This window comes from Poecilia reticulata, linkage group LG11 (genome assembly GCF_000633615.1).
Source record: "Poecilia reticulata strain Guanapo linkage group LG11, Guppy_female_1.0+MT, whole genome shotgun sequence".
In the NCBI taxonomy this organism is placed as follows: Eukaryota; Metazoa; Chordata; class Actinopteri; order Cyprinodontiformes; family Poeciliidae; genus Poecilia; species Poecilia reticulata.
This window is the reverse complement of record NC_024341.1, coordinates 27,429,455-27,454,546: the sequence shown is the minus strand read 5'-3', so window position 1 is coordinate 27,454,546 and position 25,092 is coordinate 27,429,455. Positions and strand designations below refer to the sequence as shown.

At 39.7% G+C, this 25,092-nt stretch overlaps 2 protein-coding genes across 2 annotated transcripts in view; both read right to left on the bottom strand.

The window, feature by feature from the left end:
* The window catches only part of myo1g (myosin IG), a 23,176-nt gene extending 1,895 nt beyond the window's left edge, over positions 1 to 21,281 (bottom strand). The window contains exons 1-15 of the mRNA XM_017307303.1: positions 21,202 to 21,281; positions 18,165 to 18,265; positions 14,202 to 14,410; positions 12,707 to 12,800; positions 12,445 to 12,610; positions 11,127 to 11,180; positions 10,937 to 11,032; positions 10,491 to 10,607; positions 8,959 to 9,165; positions 8,731 to 8,876; positions 8,524 to 8,638; positions 7,364 to 7,534; positions 6,668 to 6,738; positions 2,799 to 2,873; positions 1,907 to 2,039 (exon numbers count right to left, since the gene is read on the bottom strand). Coding sequence (XP_017162792.1) covers positions 1,907 to 2,039; positions 2,799 to 2,873; positions 6,668 to 6,738; positions 7,364 to 7,534; positions 8,524 to 8,638; positions 8,731 to 8,876; positions 8,959 to 9,165; positions 10,491 to 10,607; positions 10,937 to 11,032; positions 11,127 to 11,180; positions 12,445 to 12,610; positions 12,707 to 12,800; positions 14,202 to 14,410; positions 18,165 to 18,265; positions 21,202 to 21,219 — 1,773 coding nt within the window. The 5' untranslated portion in view covers positions 21,220 to 21,281. The remainder of the gene's footprint in view (positions 1 to 1,906; positions 2,040 to 2,798; positions 2,874 to 6,667; positions 6,739 to 7,363; positions 7,535 to 8,523; positions 8,639 to 8,730; positions 8,877 to 8,958; positions 9,166 to 10,490; positions 10,608 to 10,936; positions 11,033 to 11,126; positions 11,181 to 12,444; positions 12,611 to 12,706; positions 12,801 to 14,201; positions 14,411 to 18,164; positions 18,266 to 21,201) is intronic.
* A 736-nt stretch (positions 21,282 to 22,017) lies between these two features.
* rbm43 (RNA binding motif protein 43) lies at positions 22,018 to 24,920 on the bottom strand. Its single transcript, XM_008422918.1, has 2 exons — positions 24,791 to 24,920; positions 22,018 to 23,280 (listed from the first exon to the last, which is right to left on the bottom strand). Exon 2 carries the CDS (start codon positions 23,278 to 23,280, stop codon positions 22,240 to 22,242), a length of 1,041 nt encoding a protein of 346 aa, XP_008421140.1. The 5' UTR covers positions 24,791 to 24,920; the 3' UTR covers positions 22,018 to 22,239.
* Between the last annotated feature and the right edge of the window lie 172 nt (positions 24,921 to 25,092).

The following is a 25,092-nucleotide window of genomic DNA, read 5'->3' as shown; positions in this document are numbered from 1 at the left end:
CGGGCGGAACACCACTGGGGTTGCTAGGTAACAAGCAGAACTCCACTGGGGTTGCTAGGTAACAAGCAGAACTCCACTGCAGAACTCCACTGGGGTTGCTAGGTAACGGGTGGAACTCCACTGGGGTTGCTAGGTAACGGGTGGAACTCCACTGGGGTTTCTAGGTAACGGGTGGAACTCCACTGGGGTTGCTAGGTAACCGAACAGTGCCCGTCGAATGTGACTCAACAGCTCAGGTTTCTGAAACGGCTCATTTTCCAGCCAATAAAAACATKAATTATTGCCAAAAACAGAGGGTGTTTTTTTTAAGTGCTTGTGCTCAGGACAGGATGTCACGCTGAAACTTGTTGACTATTGTTCTCTTTAACAATAAAATCACTTAATCAAGCCTTTTCCAACATTCCTTCACTTGCTTCCTGTAACTTATAGGATTCAGTATAAAATTGCACTTATCACTCATCGCTGTCTATATGGAACCTCACCGGATTATTTGAAAGACCTTCTTACTTCACATTCAACTTCTAGATCCTTCCGATCCCAAGCCTGTAACCTTCTCCACCTTCCTCGATCAGCACTAAGGACTATGGGTGATCAGGTATTTAAAACCGGCCTGAAAACTTTTCTTTTTAGACAAGCCTACTCCGCTTTGAAATGACTATCTCCTTTCGATTGTTGATTTTATTTGTTTTTAGCTGCACTGTGTAGCACTTTGAGATTTTTGTTAATGAAAAGTGCGTTATAAATTAAATTGATTATTATTATTATTATTACATTCCATACTACAAAATAAGTAATAATATAGTTTGACTGACATCATATCAGGTCAATATGACTCATTTTTATTCTTCGGGATTTGATTCAAACAGTTTCTTTCATAATGACAGTTATGGAGAACATCTGTATCTTGTTTAAACCGTATTGTTCTAATTATTGCTACCTTGCTTTATCTAATTGAATTGTGCAGCACTTTTGTGAACATGAAACATGTTTTTATTCTTACATATGGACAGAGCTGCAACCATCATCCAGTGCTGCCCGATYCTTCACCTGTCAGAGCCTCCAGCTGGACTTTCTCTCTGCACTCATCCCTGYTGTTGACCATGAATAAACTGAAGAYGCACCGARGCTCAGGCTGAGTTCACTGAYCTGCATCGGATGCTGCAGCTGAGCCTCGTCTCACATGCAGCTCAATTAGCAGAGCGTCAAACTGCACAACACTCACTAGACGAAAATAAAGAGATCAACCAAAGCGGAGGAAACGATCCAACGGAGGAATGAGGAACGTCTAGAGCAACGCGCTCCCCCAACCTGACCTGGATCAAAAATAAAGGTGGAGTTTCCTTTATTTTCCAGCTCAGAAACATGGAGGCAGATGCTGCAGCAGATGCTGCAGCAGATGCTGCAGCAGCCCGACAGCAGCACGGCCCAGAATAACAGCAGGAAGTGTCAGACTTCAGGCCGTCAGACGGGTTCAGCCAGGAGAGGCGAGCGCCCCGCTCTGTGCAACGCGCTTCCCCCTCCCCTCAGCCGGGAGGAAACAAGTCAGAAAAAGGTTCCTGTCAAACACCAGGAGGAGTTTTGACGTCTRGCTGCTGCAGATCTATGTTCAGGGAATGTTAAACACATTCCCAGCTCCGCTTCATGAAAACTTATGACTGAATSAGCAAAGCAAACATTCAACAGGAATTCAAAATTTCTACAATATAAATTTCTGTATGTCAGAGTATCAGAGCCAGGCGAAAAAACKAAACAAAACTTTAACAATTATAAGAATAAAGTAATAAAACAGCAAGAAAAAAGTCGTAAGAGAATAAAGTTGTAATAACATGAGACCCAAATATTCCATCTTTACAGAAAGGCTTTTCTCTCGCGCCTCTTTCTGCGCCGCCTTCGCTCTCAGACTGACCTTGCAGGCCAACTTATCAACCAAAGCCACGATGGAGGTTTTGAAAAGCGTCGCAGCGGTCAAAGGTCGCTTGGTGACCTCTGTTATGCTCAGCTGACCATCTGGCCACATTTCCTTCAGGACCGGATTCGAACTGTCAGAGAGAGAGAGAGAGAAAGAAAAGTGAAACCAACAAAAACTGGGCTAAAAAAATGAGACATTTATTCAGCTAACCCAGTTACTGGGCTGGCCAGAGCAGCGGAGTCCAAAGTGGGGCGCAGGGGCCGTTTGTTGACCCTCGGCTGATGCTCTGCAGCCTCACAACCACAAAACTACAAGTTTTAAATCAAAATTTACTTCACTGTTACAAACTTTATGGTTTCCTCCTGTTGTCATGGTAACTGATCCCAGTTACCATGACAATAAAATTAAAAAAAGCACTTCGTCTTGTACCTAATTAAATGTTCTATAACATTTTATTCATCTGTATAAACTTCAAAACAGTTGCAGATTCGCTGCATTCTTGGATTGTTGGGCCAAGTAGAATCATCCAGAGGGCCACAAATGGCCCCCGGGCCACACTTTGGACATCCTGGCACTAAAGTGATGSAGCCAAACCTGCTTTTGGAAGTGTTTTCTGACCCAGATGCTATTTTTATTGCAGAGAACAGATGAAATATGYTTTTCAGTCATAAGCAAACTGGATGTTTGTTTATTTAACTAAGAAAATATGCAAAAACATTTTAATTTTTGGCTCTGCAATCCAATTCCTACAAAAAAAATCTGATTATTTCTTTAATTAAAACAGTTTGTGCTTAGATTATTSCTGAGCAGGTAAGAAAAAAAAMCMATTTTTTTGTGATTTCATTGTTAGAAGATGGTATTTTTGTGACCCTGAGTACTTTTGATGTACCTGTTGTACATGAGACGCTTGAAATCTTGGAAGAGGAGGTCCTTGTTTTTGTCCAGGAAACCCTCAACAGAATATCTGCAACACAGAAAGAAAGAAATGAGACAGAAAAACTGCAACAAGTTCAGGAGATTAGAGAACCAGAATTCATTCATTCAATCTGCTGTGAAAGAAAAGAGATCAGAAATATAATCACAACAACAACCAACAAAATACAGGAAGATCTTCCACTGAAACTCCATCAAACGGGACATTTCCTCTTCGTCCCCAGATCCTCTGTAACCCTTAACGTGTTTCCTCCGGATTCAATTTATTTATAAAAACATAGAAAAGACGAGTTTCCCTGTAAACGCAGTTAGAAAGTTGAAAGGTCAAAGTAAATCTGCTGAGAAATAGAAGAAAAGTCCAGCAGGTTGAATAAATCTGGCTAAACTGGAAACAAGAACCGGTTTTTATTTCACTCTCATTTTAAAATAAAATCTCTTTTCGATGGAAACCGGGTCAAAAGGACGGGCGGACGGGAATGAAGGGATGGACAAACGGATGTCTGATCTGCATCCAGAACCAAACACGGAGAAGCAGCATTCATCTTCGAGCAACACACATCTGGAACAAACTTCCAGAAAACTGCAGAACAGCCGAAACACCGAGTTCCTTTAAATGACTAATAAAATCCCACCTGGGTAGAGCCGACTCTAAACCACGACAAATGGAAAATTGACCAACATACGTCACTGGTTTCATAATCGTTGTGTTGTTTTCAYGATAGAAAGCATTTTGAAATGCCTTGCTGCTGAAATAAACTCGACTGCTTTGTTTTGTTTTATATCTTCCATCTGTATTTTAATTGGGCGAAAAACCCAAAACAAAATAAACAAAATCTTTGTAATTAATCAAAATGAATAAAGTCGACTAATAACTGAAGATGCGTCCAAGCAGAAAGGCCTGCATGGATACAACTATAACATTGTTGTAATATAACAGTAATAAAGCAAGAAAACTTTCTCAGATCAATAAACTGGTTTAAAWTCTAATAAACATTCAACACTAAACAAAACAACAGGATCAACAAATAAAATGAATTATTAAGACTCTGTAAATAAAATTATCCTTAAAAAATAGTTAATTGAGACTGAAGACTTTTATCATCCAGKTTTTGGTAGAAGGAGAAAAATGATAAATCAGGCAAATGAAAATGATTAATTTAAATTTATTGTGCTATTAATTGATTTACAGCTTCAGGAATGCTAAATTAATTTGGCTTATTGGTCTTCCTCAGGTCGTCTGCACGCTCTCTGCAGATGTTTCCTTTCTGCTCAGGAACGTTTAGAGCCACCTGGGAGGAAAAGGCAGAACAACAACAACAGGGAGGAGACAAGGTGAAGCCTCCAGAAAAAACAGGATGAATCAGAGGATGGAGGCTGCAGAGAGGGAGCGGGAGAGGTGTGTCATCTCTGCTCAACGCTCTGCATACAGGGGAAAAGGAAGAGGAGGCGAGCCAGGTGAGGGGCGCAGAAACAGAGGAAGAGCAGGAGAGTAAAGTAGGTCAAAGCTTTKGATGATGGCGTTTGGTGACAGAGGAGGGGAGSGGCAGCGGGTGGCGAGGACGCGGGTATATTTAGCTGCAGCGAGGATCGACTGGGACGGGATGGGATGAGACAGGGAGCGATGCCGAAAGGTGACAGCTCAGCTGGAGAGGACCCGACGCGGCCCAGAGACGGCCGAGGCCGGCTGACGGCGACGCGGAGCCGTCTGTCATCACGCTGAACGCCCTCATGTGCGCCGTCGAGGCCGCGTTGACACGGAGCCGCGATAATAACGCCGCCAGCCGGGATAACGCTGCCGGCCATAATAGCATCGCCGGCCATAACGCCGCCAGCMGCGATAACATCGCCAGCCATAATAACVCCGTCAGCCGCGATAACGCTGCCGGCCATAATAGCATCGCCGGTCGCGATAACACCGTAGCGCAGTAGCATAACTGATACTTGAGATCAGCGCTTTAGCGTTTTTGCCAAGTTTGAAAATGTTTAGCACACTTACATTTCTCTATTTTAATTTTTTTGGGCCGTCAGCCGGCCTCGGCCATGTCCAGTCTGACATGGTTGAAGTTAGCGCTGTAGCTTTAGCTAAATACCACGTTGTTGTAGCGCTTTAAAGTTAGCGAAGCTAATGTTTGAGATTAGCGCTTTACTGTCTTTGTCAGCTTTGAAAATGTTTAACTTAAATTAAATTTAGAGATTCGTTCTAAATGTAAATTTATTTGGTTGTTTTGAAAACTAATTTCCTGGAACCGTTTGGATCCCGTTCAGACACGAACGCGCTGTCCCCGTTTCTTTCCACACATTGTGTGACACATTTAGCATTTAATTAAACTCAGAATTGCATCTCCTGGGTCTGCAGTCACAAGGGTTAGACTACCTAATGCTCAGATGCAAAAAAACAGTCAATTTATGTTTCCAAGAAGAAGAAAAAATTGTTAGTTAAATATAATCTGTGCTGCTTTCAAACACGATGATCTAAGGCTGGATGTGTTAAACTGTCAGGGTCTGCAGAGACGATGCAGCCAAAGCTGAAAAACAGCAAAATGAGCTTCAGATTTTGGGACATTTTTATTGTTGAATCATAAAATAAATGTAAATAAATATCTGGGATGGATCCAGCCTCATCCTGGCACAAAAACAGTTCAGCCCTTTGTATCAATTTAGCATGAACTTATTTAGCTACTTTTACGTTTCCAGCTCAGCGTCTTGTGGTAAACATAAACAAAGCAGCATCTGTTTCTGGGACTTATTTGGATTTCCCAGATTTAAAGAACCCCCACCAGACTGCAAGCGGTGATTACTGCTGCTGCCTCTCAGACTAAACTGTCTTATCAGCTCCATCCCTCCTCCTCCTCCTCCTCCTCCTCTTCCTCGTGCTCCCTTGACATATTAATGTCCTTCCCCTTGCTCGATTTAGGGCAGTACACGTGAGCTCTTCAGAAAGCAAAGCCATGCAGGGAGACTGCTGGCCAGGAGGAAGAGGAGCAGCAGCGATGAAGAACAAGCAGTTTCAATCCCTGAATCATAACTCAGAGTAAAATATATACATGCAACTTTCATATCTAATCTGTAAACATCAGTAGCTCCTCTTGTGCTCCGACTACAAAGAGAACGCAGCTTATTGTTCATATCTTAGCAGAACGTTACATATTAGCTTCCTAATGTTTTCAAGATGAGGCAATGATTAATTTAAAATGTTCAACCAGAACAGCTGACATATCGATTAAATATTGTTTAGACATTCCTGGAAATGACAGCGTTTAGCTTTAAATCAGGGCAGCAAAATATCAGGGAAATATTCAGCTGAACTGATGTAATAACATTGTTACCCACAGATCTGAGTGAAAAATCACATTCATCCAATTTTTGATTACATTTTTGGAAAAATCTGGATTTTTTTCCACCAATGCGCTCCTTTGGTTTCTGTAGCTCAGAGTGACGTCGGCGTGCTCAGGGCGGCCATCTTGTCCTTTTTATTTGGACTCTGAGTTCAGGACAAGGCTAAGTTTTTCTTTATAATTATGGGAATAAAGTTGTAATTTAACAAGAACTCCAACACAAAAAAAACAAACTGGGTAACGCCGCCGTTCCAGCCAAATGTGACTTACTGGCAGGTTTTTGAAATAACTCATTTTCCAGACACCAAAAGTCATGAACCTATTGCCCAAAAAGATGTTTTTTTAAGCGCATGGAATCTGTTTAGAAGCAGTTGAGACCCAAAAGGAAGAATAAAACTTTAAAAACATGAGTTTTGCGTAGTATGTCCCCTCTAAAGGGACTCTGTGTTCCTGTCATGTTTTCATCTGGATGGAGATGCGAGCGACTCACGTGACGTCTCCAGCGTAGTGGCGGATGCGGAAATGTTTCTGGAAGTCCATGGTTTTATCCGTGGGGCTGAGCTGGAAACCCAAAGAAGAAAACAGGAGAAGGTAAAATTTAGTTCCTGTCTCACTTCATCCTGATTCATGGAGTCATTTCCACATCCCAGAGTTTGAGTGTTTTTCATGCTCTCATAGGAAGAATGTCAGAGAAAGGCGCTACCGCCCTCTGCTGGCTGAAGCTTAAACTGCAACTCCTTTGTTTTAATCTATTAATTCAAAATTAACCAGCATTACAATACAGCCATCATTTAATAACTCTAATTAAAGCAGTTTACCATGAATGCTGTGTTTTACTTACCATTTATTAAGAACTAAATGGTAAGTATTATACAATTGAAGTCATAAAACTTGCATTATTTCTTTCATTATGCCTCATTTCTGCTAATAATGTGCATTATTTGCATATAAAGTAGCATTTAGCTAATGCACTTTAGCGATAGGATTGTTCCCCAGAGTTGCTGTCAGTCAGAGGACGTTTCTACATCACTTCCTGTTGAGTCAAGCCGATAAGGTCACATCTGTTTCCTTTCAAAAGTCTTTTGTTTTTTCAAACTAGTCCCGTCCAGAATGTCTGTAAATCGTCTGATTTAAAACCTTTAACGGTTCTCTGGTGGTGAGGCTGCTGAGCAGGAAACAGTCCCACCTTGCGGGACGTGTAGTGAGGATGCTGAGCCAGCTTGGTGTCCATGCTGTCCAGGCAGACCGTGTCCGTCACTTTTCCCACGGTGAGACAAGCTTCGTCCAGGATGGACAGGATTCCTTTGTGCTGCTGCTCCACCAGGTCAACGATGATCTGGTTGTTGAAGTAATCGATCTGGAAATGAAGTAAAAACAAAGATGGAGGATTAGGCTGAGTTGCTGTGAACATGTTTTACTCATCTGCAGATTAAACTGCATCAGACTGACAGGCGGCTTTAACAAGCTAACAGGTGATTTCAGAAAACAAACTGAATGATCCAGAAATTTAGTTTTCTGCTGAATCTAATTTAAGCGAGAAAACATTTGGGATTTATGTCTCACTAAAACCTAAATCTTCTTTTGTAAATAAGAAAGGTAATAAGAGTAAAACGGTGACACAGCGAGTTCATTTAAGCCTTTTCAACGAGTCATGATCTGCAGCTTTAAAACCAGAAACTTTATTTATTAACATGTTTTGTTTCACGTTTTAACGAGAAATTTTCTAATTATAGTGAGATTCCACTGGCATTAAAACATTTCTGTAATTGTTGAGCAAGAAAACATGAAAAATAAAATAGGTTTTATAATTTTAATATTAAAAAAAATTACATTCTGGGCCTTTTGAGTCCTTTAAACTTGTTTCCAAGCTCTGGCAGTTAAACACACCTTTAATTATTGAGCAAGAAAACACAAAATAAAAATCTAATATTTTTATTTGGACACGCTTGATTTCTTTTCAGAACAGGACCAAACAGATATTTTGTTCCTGCACTGCAAAAACATTCAATCTTACCAAGTATTTTTGTCTAGTTTCTCATTCAAACATCGTGTTACACTTGAAAAAAAATTTTTCCTAGAAGTAACTTTTCTGCAAGATAAAAGCACTAAAAACAACTGAATAATTTGTCAATATTGATAAAAAAAATACTAGTTCTATTGGTAGATTATGTTGTTTATTGCGAGACATTTTCCCCTTTTTATTAGTGAAATAATCTGCCAGTGGAATTAGTTGTTTTTTATCAATATTAATCAATTATTTACGTAAATCAAGTCCCTAAATCTGGTTGAAAAGCTACCTGTCAGTTGATGTGTGTGTGTGTGTGTATGTGTGTGTGTTTTCCTCACATGCTGCCAGGTGATTCCTTCCCTCTGGTATTCCTCCTGTTCCTGCTGGAGGATCAGCTCGATGAAAAGCTGCTGCAGCTTCTCGTTGCAGTAGTTGATGCAGAACTGCTCGAAGCTGGCCAAACAGCACAGGAACAAAAACGTTTAAAAAAAAACAAACACAAAACGAATCGTTTCTGAGTTTTAAAAACACCAACGGACACAAACCTGTTGTTGTCAAAGATCTCAAAGCCGTAGATGTCCAGCACACCTATGACTGTGTTTTTCCCGTGAAGCACTGGGTTGTAGTTTTTCACCTCGATGATGTTGTTGATGCGGCTCACGATCCAGCCGAAAAGCCTTTCATAAAGTGCCTGAAGAATCAAAATGAAGTCGATCTCAATGTTATCACCTGCAGCATTTCTTCCTCTCCTTTCCTAATCGTGACAGCTTCACCTTGGCGAAGGCGTCCCGGCCGAAGCAGGCGTCCTTCTCCGTGTGACCTTTCTCGATGACCTCGCCGCCGCCGGTTGCCACGGTTCGGAAAAGCAGGCTCTTGGCAACGGATTCCGGATCTGTGGCGGTCAGCTCCGAGATGTGGTTCACCGTATCCTGACCCAGGATCTGAACGCTTTCGCCTTCGCTCCCAAACTCCACGTTACCCTGAAAACAGGAAGTTACAGGAAGCAACAGAACATTTTCATATGGAAACACAGAAACAAGAGAAGAGAGAACCCAAAAAACCTTACTGAAGTCAGAGCAGAAATACTTCAAGCAAAAATAAAAAGTAGCCATCCAATAAATTACAAGAGTAATAAAGTATTTGGTAAAAAGTCTGTTCAGGTAATTTGATCAGTAACCGAGTACCTGATCAAATTATCAATCATTTAATATTTAAAAATTACATCATCAGATCAACCAAACTATAAAGTGAAGAAATTAAATATTTTAGGGACGAAAATGATTTTTAAAAAAATTCATATTAGCAACAAAAAATTAAATCAGGCAAAAGAAAAATCTGTTTTTTCCCCCAATTCTTCTAAAAGTATGTTTTTTCAAAGAAGTTAGTCAAATAAATGTAAGTAGTTACTACCCAACTCTGGCAACAAATATCTAAAACCCACAAATAGTTCAGACTCCGTCCAAAAACACTTATAGCTGCCAATGTTAGTGGTTCAAACACTTAATATGCGTTGATAAGCGCAGTACAGGGCACACTGATGCGCTAGCAGCGTTTTTGCTAACTATGCTAACGTTTAGCACACTTAGCTTCCACTAAATTCATCTTTCCGGATAAATTCCAAAGCGCCAATTAACTTTCCTGTTTTGTAAACGTTCAGTTGAATGAAGTTTGACATTTTTGTTGAAATTTTTTGTTTTCTACCGTTAATAATTCTTCCAGTAGTTAAACTTTCTTCTTCTGCTGATCTTTTTTTTTTTTCTTTTGGCGGTTGGCAAGAAACTTAAGACGTGCATTACCGCCACCTACAGGTAACAAATAATAGTCATGCGGTCATGACTATTATTTCTAAATAATAATAATTATAAGAAACAAAAAACTATGCAATCATATTCTGTCAAACAATTTTGTAGTTAAAATTCATGCTCTTATTTTGAAGCAGTTCTACTTCCTCTAATCAGTTTCTCCACAATGTTTATTCTGTATCAGTAACAGATACTGATTTTAAACTATTTGCTTTCTGATCAGAGCTCTACTGTGGTTAATTATGTAAAATTAGCAACAGAGTTAGAAAAACTCAATAATTATAAAACTGAAACGACGAGTGAAAGGTCTGTGCCAAAGAATCACTTCCTGAACTGCTGAATAACCTTTTATGTTTTTAAAATAACATTTACTCAGTGAAATCAGCATCTCTGTTCCGGCGATTTGCCATTTCTTAAAAAGAAAAAAAAAACAACATTTACCAATAAATTAAACAAAAAAGACAAAAAACAAAACAAAAAAACACTTTTTTATTTCCACAAACCAAAAGTAAAATGGCAGCGAGGATCTGGTAGATGGAGGTAATCTCTTCTTTAGAGAAGCCGATCACTTCCAGGGCGCTCATCACCGCTTTGTGGCTCGAGCGATCGTTGTTGGAAGTCTGCAACAGAAAACAAAGGTCAAAGGTCAAAAAGGTACCTGGGATGCTTGTTTAGTGGTGTTTACTATGGGGTGCCATTTGTAAAATTACACAGTGACAAATTAACAGCAATAATTTGAGTTATATAGCCTCATTATAGGATTCATTTTTATAGTAGTTAATAAATGCCAGTGTCAAACTAAATATTTAGATAGCAAGCTAACTATTCAGCGCTAGCTAACTAGCAAAACCCAGCTAGGTCAGAGTTAAATATTTAGCTTGCTGTTAGGTTTTCACTGTGTAATCTTACAAACAGCATCCCATAGTTTTCTGCCATCAGATAAACTCACAGCAGCTGCAGCGCCCTCTCTGGTGTACGTGTAAAGTGCGCCGTCATTCTCCAGGTGAAGCGACTTCAGGGTTTCCTCGCAGCCTCCGCGCAGCAGCTGCAGAAACGCAGATTCATTTTTCCGCTGTGGTCCAAAACGTAGCAGGAAATAATCTCTGCTCAGGCAGAGGAATTTAAATCACAAAGTTTACCTGGTAGAAAGAGTGGAAGTTCCTCTCGCCCTCCTGCTGCTGCACCACCCTGGACTGGAAACAGGAAAACAAAGATGGCCGCCATTCAGTTTTTCCAGGTTACCAGCACAAACGGCAGAAAAAGCCTCATGATGCTGCCACCACCATGCTGGCTAACTCCAATGAGACCAGCTAACTGCCACTTAGAGTAACTAAAATGTGAGGCTTAACCAAATATTAGGAACGTTTTTGAGCTTTCCTGTAAGTCTTATAAACATCATAACATGGTTATAATATATTTATAATACATTATAAATATATATTATGTCATGTCATCATGACATGCCTACTCATGTATAGGTTTTGCTTTTGAAAATCATAATTTTTCTACGTTTTTCTATTATTACATCAAAGAAGACTTTTGTGTTTTTTTATGTTTTATTAAAGTAACAAAAATAATTTAAAAAACATTAAATATTAGAGTCAATTCCATCTTTAAGCAAAGAAGGACAAAAGGAAAAACTCCAAACAGTCAAAGCAGCTTTCTGAAAAGTAGGTAACTAATTTTCAAGTTTATAAAATCAAAGATTTTCCCTGAAAAACAAAAATCTAAGTTGTGATTTTCCGGACTGGCTATAAATGATGTAGCAGGAGATAATTCCCTGTTGGTCCCTGAAGCTGGACCTCCTGGTTCTGGAGAGATGACGGCTTTTATTTCTGCTTTCTCACAGTAAAACAGCAACATTCACAGCTGCTCTCGGGTTTTTTCGTCCTTTCAGCTGCAGCAGCTTCTTTTTTTACCCTCAGATGAGCTAATTAACACCCAGCACCAGCCTGATGATGTCACTCACACGTTTATTAATGGCTGTTCTTTCACACATTATCACCTCTGCAAATMTACACAAGTACGGATGAAACATTAGAATATCATGAACAAGTTGGAGAAAACGTACCGGAACGACGCAATCATTTTGTTAGAYAATTTWATGCAAAATTAAGCACCTTTTTCCTTCCACYCAACTTTCTATGAATATGAGACCATTGAATGTTTCTGTGAGCCGAATCACCAAAACTGCGAGAAATAAATCTTACAATACTTCAGATCTATATTGTTTGAAATGGGCGACACAAATAAGCCTGTTACAGTAACAAGCTTTACTGCATGAKAAATAGTCTCAGAAGTTAWTGCAATAAATGATAATAATGTTGTTTTGAGATCATTTTCAAGTAATATAACAGTAAATGCACAAGAACAAATTCTCAAAGATCAACAAACTTTAAATTGTGACGTCCATTTCACCCTGGAGCTGAAGAGATTTGAAATATCTAAAATAATGACCTTCTCCAGCAGGTAGTTGTTGATGTGTCCTCCGGTCGGGTCGCCGTTGAAGTTAAAGTTGATGTCCATGTACTTCCCGAAGCGGCTGGAGTTGTCGTTGCGGTTCGTCTTGGCGTTCCCGAAGGCCTCCAGAACGCAGTTGGACTTCAGCAGAACGTTCTTCACGCTGAGSCGCCACAAAGCAGGAGACATTCAGGAAAATTAGGAGAGAAATTCAGCCAATGAGAGCAATCAGAATACATGGATTGGTTCTCAGGCTGACCTCTCGACCTCTGCCCTCTGGCTGGGGTTTGTGATGGCTGCGATGTACTGCATGATGTATTTACTGGCTTCTGTCTTTCCTGCTCCGCTCTCACCTAAAACACATCATTCACACCCACACTGTGACTCAGGGAGCAAAAATCTGAATCATCTTCAATAAAATAAAAACTTCATTTATTTAACAGCAATAACTTTGGTTATTTAGTCTAAGAGAAAAACTGGGGTCATTTTTTAAAATGTATATTTTCACTATGGTTCACAGTTATAAATGTCACAATTTCAAAATAAATACTTGGCTTTTAACAAGTTATTTAGCCGTCTGTAAAGCTAAATATTTAGCTCGCTCACTAAACGTTTAGTTTGAAACTGCAGCATGTAAAAATGAATGAATAACACAATGAAAATATGATTTTGAACAATGAACCATCATGTTTTTCTTACAAATTATTCCCTTTTTATTCCCTGATAACCTCTAACATTATTGTCCATATGTGAAAATGTGAAATTAAGTTTCATTTTGCTGCAGAAAACACATGAAACTCTGCAGTGAAGTGTTACAGCGGAAACCTGCAACATGTTTATTATACCTCTGAGTTTCAGGTCAGCTAAATATTTATAGACATGTTAAAACGAACAGCGTCTTAAAAACAGAAACACTAAAACCAGCCCAACCGAAAATCAGTCATCAAGGGCCAGAAACAAGGATTCAGTTCCTTCAGTCCGCTACTCCGTCAAGTTTAAAATAAATTATAGCAAAAAGAGAATGATGTAAGCTGATTATGAATTATGGTAATAATACTCAGTGATTCAAACACAGGGAAGCCTGGAAATGACGAAGCATCTGGTGCAACATGTCGGTATGGAGGTTAGGGTTACTTTTATTTTAATATCATATTAAATACGGCTGCAAACATCCAGTAACTTTTAACTCAACAGACTTGGACACCTAATCATTAAACTTAGCTAAAAACGGGAAAGATTTGATGAGAAATGAGTCACTTTTTTTTGTTGCTGAGACTTAAAACGTTTTCTAAACTAACAAAATGAAAAACAGAAAGTTTCTAACTTTCTGATTTACACTTTGTTAGTTATTGAAGGTTCTCCTACTAAACAACCTACAATAAATTGTTCTTTTCTACTTTGCTGTATGAAAATATTGAGTTTTTAAATGGAAAAAATGTGGCCTATAATTTTTTTTTTCAAATTGGTGATGTCGACCCGCAGTGCAAAAAAATTTATTTTTTTGTCTTGTAAAAAGAAATCAGATTTTGAAACGTAAATTTTGCCTAATTTGTCAACAATTGCCCAAGATTAGATCATTTTTAGGTGAAACTAAACTAAAATAAATAAATAAATAAACACCCTAAAAAGATACGATAAATTCCCAACTCTAGTTTCCTATATTAAAATGTTRAAATATGACATTTTTTTTCGCTTTAGAGATGTAATTCGGGGCTGGAAACGTTGACGTGCGTGCAGCGGGTTTGCAGGAATACCTGAGATGACGATGCAGGTGTCTTTGGCCCGCCTCTTCATGGCCTTGTAGGCGGCGTCGGACACGGCGTACAGGTGCGGCGGGTTTTCGTACAGCTCCCTGCCGCGGTACGCGTCGATGGCGTCTTTGCCGTAGATGTCCATCTGTCTGTACGGGTTGACGGACACTACCACTTCCCCGATGTAGGTGTAGATCCGGCCCTTCTCGAACCTGAGCCGCCGCAGACCAAAACACGGTTACTGTCTCTTTAAATGACGGCGGGAAGCCCAGCTGATGATGTCATGGCTTCAGAACCTTCTGATTATGGAGAGCCATTTCAGCCAAAATTAAATAAGTAAATAAATGGGTGAAATACATTTTAAAAAATGAATAAAATAAATCAATAAATGAGATTAAGCATCAAAGTTGAGTAGTAACTAGTTAGTTACTTGAGTACGTTTTTTTTAAAACAATTTACTTTTAGGAGTATATTTAACTACAATGTACTTTTTCCTTTAATTTCAGTAATTTTATTATAAAGTATCTCTACTCTTACCTGAGTAAAAGTTTGGGCACTTTGCCACCTCTGACAGTCATGAACTAATTAAGCCGTTAAATTAAGTTAACTGAGGTTTAGACTCAAATTCAGCCAAAACAGTACAAAAAGTACAAACATTTTTCATTTAAGATAAAAAAAAAAAAATCTGTCGGTAAATCTGTTCTACCCAAAAAGTCTCGTTACAGTTTTAGCTTTACCTGATTCAAATTATTTAAAATAAAAAATATGTTTTAGGTACATTTTGGAGTTCAATTATTAATCAACTGATATATATATATATATATATATATATATATATATGTGTGTGTGTGTGTGTGTTGAAACCATCACCATGTCGTAACAGTCTATTATGAGACAGATAATCTGAGAAAATATGGATCTCCTCCCTGAGATTACCGCCTGAAGGAATGAACCGCTACCCACCCATCATCCTCGCGTACTCGCTGCTAAACGTGCTAACAGGAAAACCGTTTATCCGCCATATACGGTGTAGCCTTATTTATGGCAGGCCTGGCCTGCCATAAATAAGAACCATAAATGCTGCTGCTTCTTCTTTTTTTCTGGCGGTTTGTAAACAACGTTTAGATGTGCATTACCGCCATCTGCTGGACCGGGGTGTGGATCAGAATGCTAAATATATTGGCTATCCTAGCATTGATCTATGCTAGCATAGCCATTTTAACTAACCCMAAACAAGAAAAGTTTGGCCTGATTTAACTTCAGACAGTGAGAAAAAAMCATCTCTCCTCATGAACAGCGACACACCTGCTGGTTTCCCTCAAACATTCATTTTCTCCGTGACTTCGGTCCCACCGCCCACCAGCAACGCTCCAGAGAACATCACACACCTTGATGTCATGCAAAGATGACAGGAAGTGACACAAGTATTTGTACACCAGTGACAGGAAACGAAAGCCACGGTGTGAAGAGAGTCACAGCTCACTGTGGGTTTGTTGAGCTGTGAGGAACAAACTACGAATAAACCACCAATGGCACAATATCTGACTTTTCTGCTGCTCTGCTAACTCTGCAGGCTGAAACGGAGCTTAAKKAGCTAAATTCATTCAAAAAGCCAAAATATCTGCGAGAAATTTGAGGAAGTACTGATGCATTTCTGACAAACGGTGTGATTATTAAAGCTTCCGGTATCTGAACATTGTTCCAGTGAACTGATGATGAAATAAATCATCATGTTTTCATGCTGAGAAATACATTTTTTTTTAAATAGTTGAACCAAACTGCGATATTTTAGATTTATCTGTCATGCTGTGATATTTTTAAGCAGATATAACAGTTTTTTTTCTTATGAAATACTTGCTTTGAGTTGCCTCTAATATTGCTGATATATTTTAAAGTTTTAAAATTATTTTTTTTACATATTTTCCACAAGTTTTTTTCCCATGCAGTAAGTGAAATAAACTGCAAATGGAGCAAATACTTTWTATAGATATGAAGGAATTATTTACTTAAAACAAGCTCCTAAACCTAAATGTTGCTGAAAAGCTACATGAAAGTTAGTTTTGTCTTATTTTGAGTGTAAAAATACTTGTTAAGATTTTGAGTTTTTATAGTTTTGGGTGAATTTTATTTAGGGGAATCAGAGAAACACGTTGAAAACTGTGTTTTAAAACTACATGTTATTATTTTTCCACTTGGAAAATAAAGCAAGGTTGTGTTGGTCTGTCTTATAAACGACCAACAGGTCAGTAAATAACATGTTAGGGGTGAACGTAACAGGGCAAAGTAATGGCACAAAGTGTTAMGTCCCAGTTGTAAAGCTACATTTGAACTAAACATCAATACTTCACAGATCATCTGGTCAACAAACAGGGGAATAACCCTGAGGAAGGAAGAACACCATGGAGAACCGACCAATGCAGAAACCAGAACCAAAATCATTCTGAAAATGAAAGAAATCTGGAAAAATATAATGACACAAGAACCAAAATCTCCCAGATTCCAACACAGAGTAAAAGTCGGTTGTTTCAAACTCTGATTATTTTCCTCCACTCTTCTTCTGTTCAGTGATAAAACTGCACCATGAACAGAAAACACTSGAAAATCCTGACTGTTTTTCCCAGTTTGTTCATTTTGCCGCTCATCCTGACCAGAACTACCCGGCAGAACCCAGGAGAACCCGGCCGCCTCTTCAGAACAGGCACTGCTGGGTTAAAGGGAGGATTCCAGCAGCAGTCAGTCTTGCAGCGGATCTAAAGAGGCATCTGACTGAAGACAGCTGCTGTATAAAAGTCTAATGACCATCACATGCTAGCAGCTCAGTGTGCTAGCAGCTCAGTGTGCTAGCAGCTCAGTGTGTGTGCAGCGGAGACGATATCCCACAGTAACAGGTCCTGGATGTCGACATCAGCTGTTAGCTAGCTCTGCTAATCCACGCTGTTTGCTTTTTGCTTTTGCCACTCCTCTTTAAATCCGTCTGGCTGTTTGGTTAAAAAGTTGGGCAGAGATGTTAGAGGAGAGGATAAGATCCTGCAGTTCCTTTGACTGACGTAAKGCAGGTAAAACTCTGCCTGGGTGAATTTTTGAGGCTCATCCATTTTGTTTCCCAAAGACTTCCTGTTTCCTGTTGTGACGGATGGAAGAGAAGCTGTCAACTTCCTGTCTGCATCCRTTCAGCCTCATTTTCAACTGCTCAAAGTCGTAGTTTAGTCGCTACTCAAGTTTTTGAGATGCTAATCAGCAGCTCCCGGCTGTGAAAACAATAACTTGTTGCCATGGTTACGCATCACAGCAACTGGTTGGAAATGGGAGCAAAAATCCATCCAGCTGAAGAGTTTAACCAAAAAACATGATGCTGCCACCTCGAGCGGCACTAGTAAAGAACAGGGGTGTCCAAACTGCGGCCCGGGGGCCATTTGTGGCCYTCTGACAGATACCTGTAAGCATCCCGGTTGATGCTTTTTCACGTTTTAGTGCCAATTGTTTTACAGATAAATAACRTCTTCTTAATTTGGTCTAGAATATCTGCTTTATTATTATTTTGTTACAAAAATAACAAACTTTATGGTTTAAAATGGCTCCTCTGAAGCTAACAGAGGGGTAAATTTAGAGTTTAGGTATTATTGGATGTTATTAATTTGGCRAAAGAATGAATTAAAACAAAATAAGTGAAAATTTTCATCAAACTATAATTTCATAGCCTGTTTAAAGTGGGTAAAGTAACCAAATGAAGGTTTCCAGGTACGCTAACAATATCCATTCAGAGGCTTCAGCTGAGAGGTGAAGATTGACAAACGGAGCGGGAAACAAGAAGCAGACGTCACTCAGACTCTGACAAAAACCCAGAAATGACTCTCAGGCCTCCAGCTGTGTCCGTAAGACCAGCAGGTTTGATCATTTTAMCTTAAAAATAGAGAAATCAWTTTAATTTCAGAGTCAGGAGTCACCGCTGACACCTGACGTCCTCACCTCAGCTTCAGGTTCTCCATGAACTGCTCCATCGTCACCTCATCCAGCAGCACGAAGTCCGACTTCCCAAACTCCAGCCCCTCCAGCTCCGCCATCCCGGCCTGCGCTCCTCAAACACACCAGGAGAAACACACACACACACACAGAGAGAGAGAGAGAGAGGGGGAAACTCAGGGAGAGGCAGCAAGAGAGCTGCTTCGAGGAAGCAGAAAGAGAAGTGAGTTTGACTTGTGGGTCCCGGCTGGGGCGGCTGTAGGCGTGGCGTCAGACTGTCTGAACGCTGCGCGGCTGCGGCCTGCAGGCTGCAACACGTCACGCTGTCAGGCAGCAACGCAGCGAGAGCTGCAGTCTGGCTACAAACTCTCTCATCCTCCTCCGACTCGCTTCCTGTCAAACCTTCACTCAAACTCCCACAAACTCAAACCGATGAGTTTCATCCAGAGAAACCAGAGATTAAACCCAACTAACCACATTTACCTTCTGAACAAATGTACTTTGAGGAGTATTTTTTACTTTGCTGTACTTTTATTATCAAGTATCTCTACTCTGACTTGTGTAAAATTTCTGAATTTTCTACCCACTGAATGGAAACCAAACATGTTTTAACCAAAAATTCACCAAACACAGACACACACCAGCTTTTCTTTAAGTTTTATATGGAAAAAAACTGATTTGGAAACATTTTCATGTTTTTTTTTATTTGTTACTTATATGAATAATTGTATTTTTCATCCTTAAAATAACAACATTTCCTCTTTGCTTTTACTGATTGTGTGATTTTTATTTTGATCAGGTACTCTGCACTTTTTACCAAATACGTTTTTACTCTTATTTGAGTGATTTATTGGACGGCCACTTTTTACTTTTGAGTATAAATACGTTGAATTTTTGCTCCAGAAGTGTGTGAGTCAGAGCAGAACCGGGCTGGGCAGGTTCTGATGCCACAGATACGGTTTCTCATGACCAGAAAGGAAATGTTAATCTAGGCAGGTTCATTCTTTACAAGAACTGGTAGGTCAGAGTTCGAGTCAAACCACGAAAAATTCAACCCGCCAGCATTTATTCTCACATTAAACCATTAGAAACGTTTCTGTTTTAGCTCAAGACCAAAGTTATTATAAAATAATACAATAAGTTAATTTCTACTGATTTCAAGCATTTATTGGAATCACGTTTAATTTGTACGACTTGACTCAGTCAGCTTCTTTTCTTTATTTCTTTTTTTGTTTCCAAATTAAATTTATAAAAAATATTAATTTGGGTCAGTCAGATTTAATATTTTAAGAATTAATTAATACTTTTTAACAAAAAGTTAGGATGAATATCCTTATTTAGCTTCACTCAAGAAACTAAATAAGAAACTTTGAGCACAGCATGTCCAGCATGTGTGGGGTCTGCAGAGCTGCTAGCTGCCTTTCCATTGTGAGCCTGGCGATTCTCCCCGGTGGTTTCTGTCTGAAACCAACATGATCTACAAACAAATCATGTTTTCATTTTCTAAAGTGGATTTTATTGGAAAATTAAAACTTAAAGAAATAAAACAAGATTTCCAGTTTCAGTTTTTCTCTGGTCCCAAGCCTTCGGTTATTTGGCAACGGAGGAAACCTGATAAAAACATCGAGAGGATGAAGTTCATCCCTTCACAGATGAAGTGATTATGAGTCTGAGCTCCAGTTTATCTCCTCTACGTCTCGGCCGAGTCTTTGCAGGTCCAACGTGTCTCTGCAGTTCGTTCCCATCTCTTCAAGCCCAGACAGGAGCGATGCTGCGAGTGACTCAGATCTGGGTTTTTCCAGGGTCGAGCTTTTAAAGAGGAGAACTTCAGATTAAACCGGATTCGGGCAAAAATCTGACAGTTTGACCGTCAGATGATCCTGGGAGGAGAATATTTATCTACTGGGGAGGCACCGCGGACCCTTCAGCTCCAAATATGAACTAAAATGTGTCAGAAACACTTTTTAACAGGAGGAAAGTTAGACTGCAGCGCCCTCTGGTGGGTACAAGAGGACATGCATGTTGAAGTATTTACAAAATTATACAAAAACATTATTAAAGTATGTTTTATTATAGAAAGCATCGGAAATCTAGGATTAATCAGGTAATATTGGTTTGAGTTAAATGGATTACGTCAATAAAAATACTGTTTAAGCGATAAACCAAATATTCTGGAAGTTTTGAAAAGTTTAACTTGTATTTTTCAGGAAAATATTCAGAAAGTTTCAAGAGGGTAGTCTGTCTTTTCCAGGAATGTTTCAGCAAATTAAGCAATTTTTAACCAAAGAATAACCTGTGACTGAAAATTAAGCACTGAAATCTTCACTTTGTTCAGCATTTATATATATATATAAACAATCATTTTTAGTGAAATTAAACCACATTTTCGGTGTGAATGAATGGCTAGACCACAAAAAAAATAGATCAGTTTTCCCAAATCTCCGGTTATGTGTGGATTAGGATTAAGAAAGAAGAMCGAACAGCTAACAGCTGAACCATTCAGACGCTTCAAATATCGAATTTATTTTCACCTAAAATAATCCAAACTGAAAACTGGGCTGGATCCAATCAGAACTGGGTCGTTCGGGATGCTGTGAAAACATCGGATATCGGTAACATAAAATCGGATTTGGGTCGGATTCGCTCGCTGTGCAGCCAGGAAACAGATGGAGGTAAACTTAGAGAATTAAAAAGAAAAAAATGGAAAAGCCTAAAAGAAACTAAACACAAAGGAATGAAGAAATATGGGAAGACACTAGTGACAATAACTGTTTATGGCAAGACCTTAATGACAATAATAAACAACCCASAAATGACCCGTGAAATGTTGCAAATATGGYAAAAACGTAATAAAACGATTATAAAAAGATGAAAATGTCTCTTCTGCGTGATGCAGGYTGAACTTTTGGCTCAGATTAGTCAGACTTGCTGTGAATCAGACAAACTGAAGCGGTTCAGTTTGTCTRACTTCTGAACCGCCCCGAGTTCTGCTGACTCAGACGAACCGAACCTGAACGGTTCTGACAGACTGAAGGACACCTACCGYCTCCGCAGCGTCCATCTCGTTCCCGGCGATTCGCGGCGCTCCTCTGGAACCAGACGTGCTTTCAGTGAAACGAGCGGCCGTTGTGTAACCTCAGCTGCCTTTCAGATCCTCCATTCAAACTTCCTCTGGGTCGCTTCCTCTTCCCGCTTCCCCGCCTGGCGCTCCGTCCACGTCACCGAGTCACACTCAGGTGTTGCAGCAACATTAACGACGTCAGAGGCAATCAGAGGAAATCTGTTTTATTTCACAGCAGCTCCTTCCATCAGTGTTTTACAGTCTCAGTGTTTTAAACCAGGTTAGTGCAAATATTCCGCTACGAAACAACAGAAATGACAAAGATCTTCAAACTTTATGCGAATAAATTCCTTCGTTTCGTTAAAACTCTCCTTTATCCTGGGCTGTTGTTGGATTTGTGCTTTTGATTTAAAATAGATTCAAGAAATTCTAAATAAGTTTTAGAAAAAATCATTTAGGGCTGAAACGATTAATCGGTTAATCACGATTAATCATAATTAATCAAATACTTAAATTATGATAAACTAATTTAGCAATTCATTAAACATTAACTAGAGTTAAAAAGGACTTTTTCTGAAACAACAACAGAGTCAGAGCAGAAATGAAGCCAAAACTAAACAAAAAACTTGTATAAATTTTGCATTTAAGATGAAAAACCTTCTCCTTTCACCCAGAACTAAAGTAGTTTTAGCTTCACCTGGTTCTGAAAAAAGAATTTCATTAGTTGTTTATTTGCATCTTTTAATGAATTTCTTATGTTGTATGAAAAAGATAAAAAGTTTGTGCATTTTGTTTATCCGATTAATCGTTAGAATAATCGATTACTAAAATAATAGTTAGTTGCATCCCTAAAATTATTTTAAAAACTGATCAAACTTTGATTCCTGCAGTTTAATCTCAGCTACATTAATTTAATGTCTTATTGCAGCGAGTTTCAGGATATTTAAGATCATAATTAATCCTGAAATGTGAATTGGGATCATTTCAGTGCAAGGTTGATTAATCGATTTGTAGAAATGATTATTTGTCCTTTTTTTTCTTTTTTTTAAACACAGTTGTTACAGCTTTTTTCACAGTCTGAATTATTCCGCCTCTGTTTCGGCCTTCTGCAGTCTGGACATGGTTGTGTTTTCTTCCGTGTTTTTCTTCTTCCTGTTTTGCGCGGGACTCCGACAGGCTTCGTCCTGTTGGCGCTTCCTGTCCGCTGCCCCTCCTTGAGGAAAACTCCCCGCCAGCCGCTGGACTCCTCTGACTCCTGGTTGGCACCGATCGGCTCCTCTCTCTCCTGGGCCGATCGGCCGGCCGTCCTCTGGCTCCTGATTGGTCGACTGGGCCCCCCTGAAGGCTCTGCTTCAGGTCGTAACTCTCTTTGGACGGGCCGACCAGGTGGAGTCTGTCGTTCTTCTCAAGCACCAGAACTGAATTCAAGGACTTGTTCTTTTCTCGGATTCTGCCGAGAAGGTGTTTTCCGTCGGCGCTGAGGTCCGACAGAAGGACTTCCTGGGTCCGGAGGGTTCTGCGCAGCCCGTCCAGGAGGTGCTGCAGGTTTCCGGACACCGACCCGGAGTCTGGACCCTGCAGGGTGATGATGGTGTTTTCTTCCTCTGCCTTCACGTCATGTTGGACATCTTGCCGGGTCAGGATGTCGTCCAGCTGCTGCTTCCTGAACAGCTTGGCGTACATGTAGACATCAGAGTCGATCATAATCACCGCGCCTGGAGTCCGATAATCCGGCGCCTGGCGCTTTGGACCGGAGGAGGTTCTGGGCCCCAGAGAGGCAGAACGTCTCTGTATGGAACCTGGATCTGCGTTATTCCGGCTGTGCTTTGAAATCGCTCCGGAGGAAGCGGACGGCAGATCCGAGGAGGAGCGCGGCGTCGCCTCAGTGAGCCGCTCCAAACGGGCCTTCACTGCTTCGAGGTTATGGAACAAACCCGCTACCCGGACCCGACCTCGGTCCAGATCCGTCACCTTAAAGCCGTACGACTGGAGGAGCCGCCGGGCCTCCCGCTCATCCTGGAACCGGTCGATGAGAACCGTGGCCTCCACCGGGAAATCCATCTACAGAAACAAACAAAACAACATTTAACGACGTTCATGGCTGCAACTAACGATTAGTTTAACGATCAATTATCCTGACGATTGATTGACTATCCTATAGATTAATCGCTTGTGCATTTGATTATTTTTTGTTTATTATTCTCCCGATTAATTGATTATTCTAATGATAAAACGATTATGCTATTGAGTATTCTGATGACTGATTATTCTATTGATTATTGATGATTAATCCATTATCGTAATGACTGACTATCCTGATGCTTAATTATGCTGATTGTCCCTGTGATTAATTCATTATTCTACTGATTATTTTGACAATTAATCGAATATTGCTTTGTTATTCTGAATATTAAATAACTACTCTAGTAATTATTCTGATGATTAATCGATTAAGAAAATGTCATTCTGCTGATTTTTCTTTCAACCACATAAGGCTTTTACTGAAAGATACAAATACATAAAAAGATTTAAATAAATAATTAAATTCCTTTTTTAAAAACATAAAATAAACATTTTATTGCAGTAACAGCATTTTAGTGAATGCTCGACCATTTGTAGCAGAAGATGCATTAATACGAGGTGAAATGTTTACAAACATGCAGAGTATACACAAAAAACTTTTTTTGGCTGGGCGCCCCATCCCAAAAGAGCATGTTGCCCTGGGTTACTGCCCCATAAGACCCATCTAAAGTTTAACTCAGGGAAAATAAACTGAGTGGTTCCCTCCCAGCTGCAATCCTGGAGATAATTAAGAAACTTTGGTCCTGCTTCGTCACGTTGTTCTGGTTCTGCAGGACAACTTTTCATTTTCTCAGAGCTGAAATCTATAAATTAATGGCAGCGATCAGATAAATCTGATCACTTTTCAATGAATCTGCTGATAAAAACTGCAGGGAAAACAGTCGGATCAGGATGTGATCTGGGAATTTTGTCCCACTTGGAACCCCGTATTAATTTAATTTCCACCACTTTTGGTGCAGAAGTTTCTATATCTGTGGTTTTTCTTAAAGCCTAACCTTCACACACACACACACACACACACACACACACACACACACACACACACACACACACACACACACACACACACACACACACCTGAACAAACGGAGGTGATCACGTGACCAGGTAATTAATCCCTGCAGAAGCAGAGATAATAACTTGCTTTTCACTCTCAGCTTCTGTTTTCTGACTTTTCTCATCTTTTATACCAACATCTTTTGTTTATTTCCTTCAGTTTGAACGAGTCAACAAAAGTGAAACTTCCTGTCAGCTGTGTGTGTGTTTGGCTCTTTCTGGACCAAAACTCAGAAACCGACCAACAAGAACCTTAAATATAGGAATTAAAAATGTTATGTATATCTATAGACACAATGGGAAATAAAAAAATTTCCCACAGACGTGACAAACAGACCGTGATGTTATTTATTCCTGTGTAATTCAGTCTGGTGGCTAGCAGCTTTAGCATTCAGACTGAGAGCTAAAAACATCTGGAGAAGCTGAAACTTACTGTAAATTTGACTTCTCTTTACTTCATTGCTCCAGTCCTGGGCGACTTGACAGTGGGACGAAACCGAAACCGCTGACGTCATATCCGATCCAGACCAGTTCGACCACAAAGCCAAAACCAGCAGCGTGAAATGCGGACGTGGTTTCAGAGCGGAAACAGACCTCACTTCTCAAATCCACGGAGAGGAAAACATGAAGTAAACTAAATCCTACACTAAACAACGATTTAAGTTCCCTACATGTCTTTAAAGTTAAAACCTAATACTTAAAAATAATAAAATTTACTTATTTTCCTTAAATATA

Coding starts and splice junctions, on each gene's coding strand:
- rbm43 (XM_008422918.1), bottom strand. CDS start 23,280: ATGGATTTCCCGGTGGAGGCCACGGTTCTCATCGACCGGTTCCAGGAT.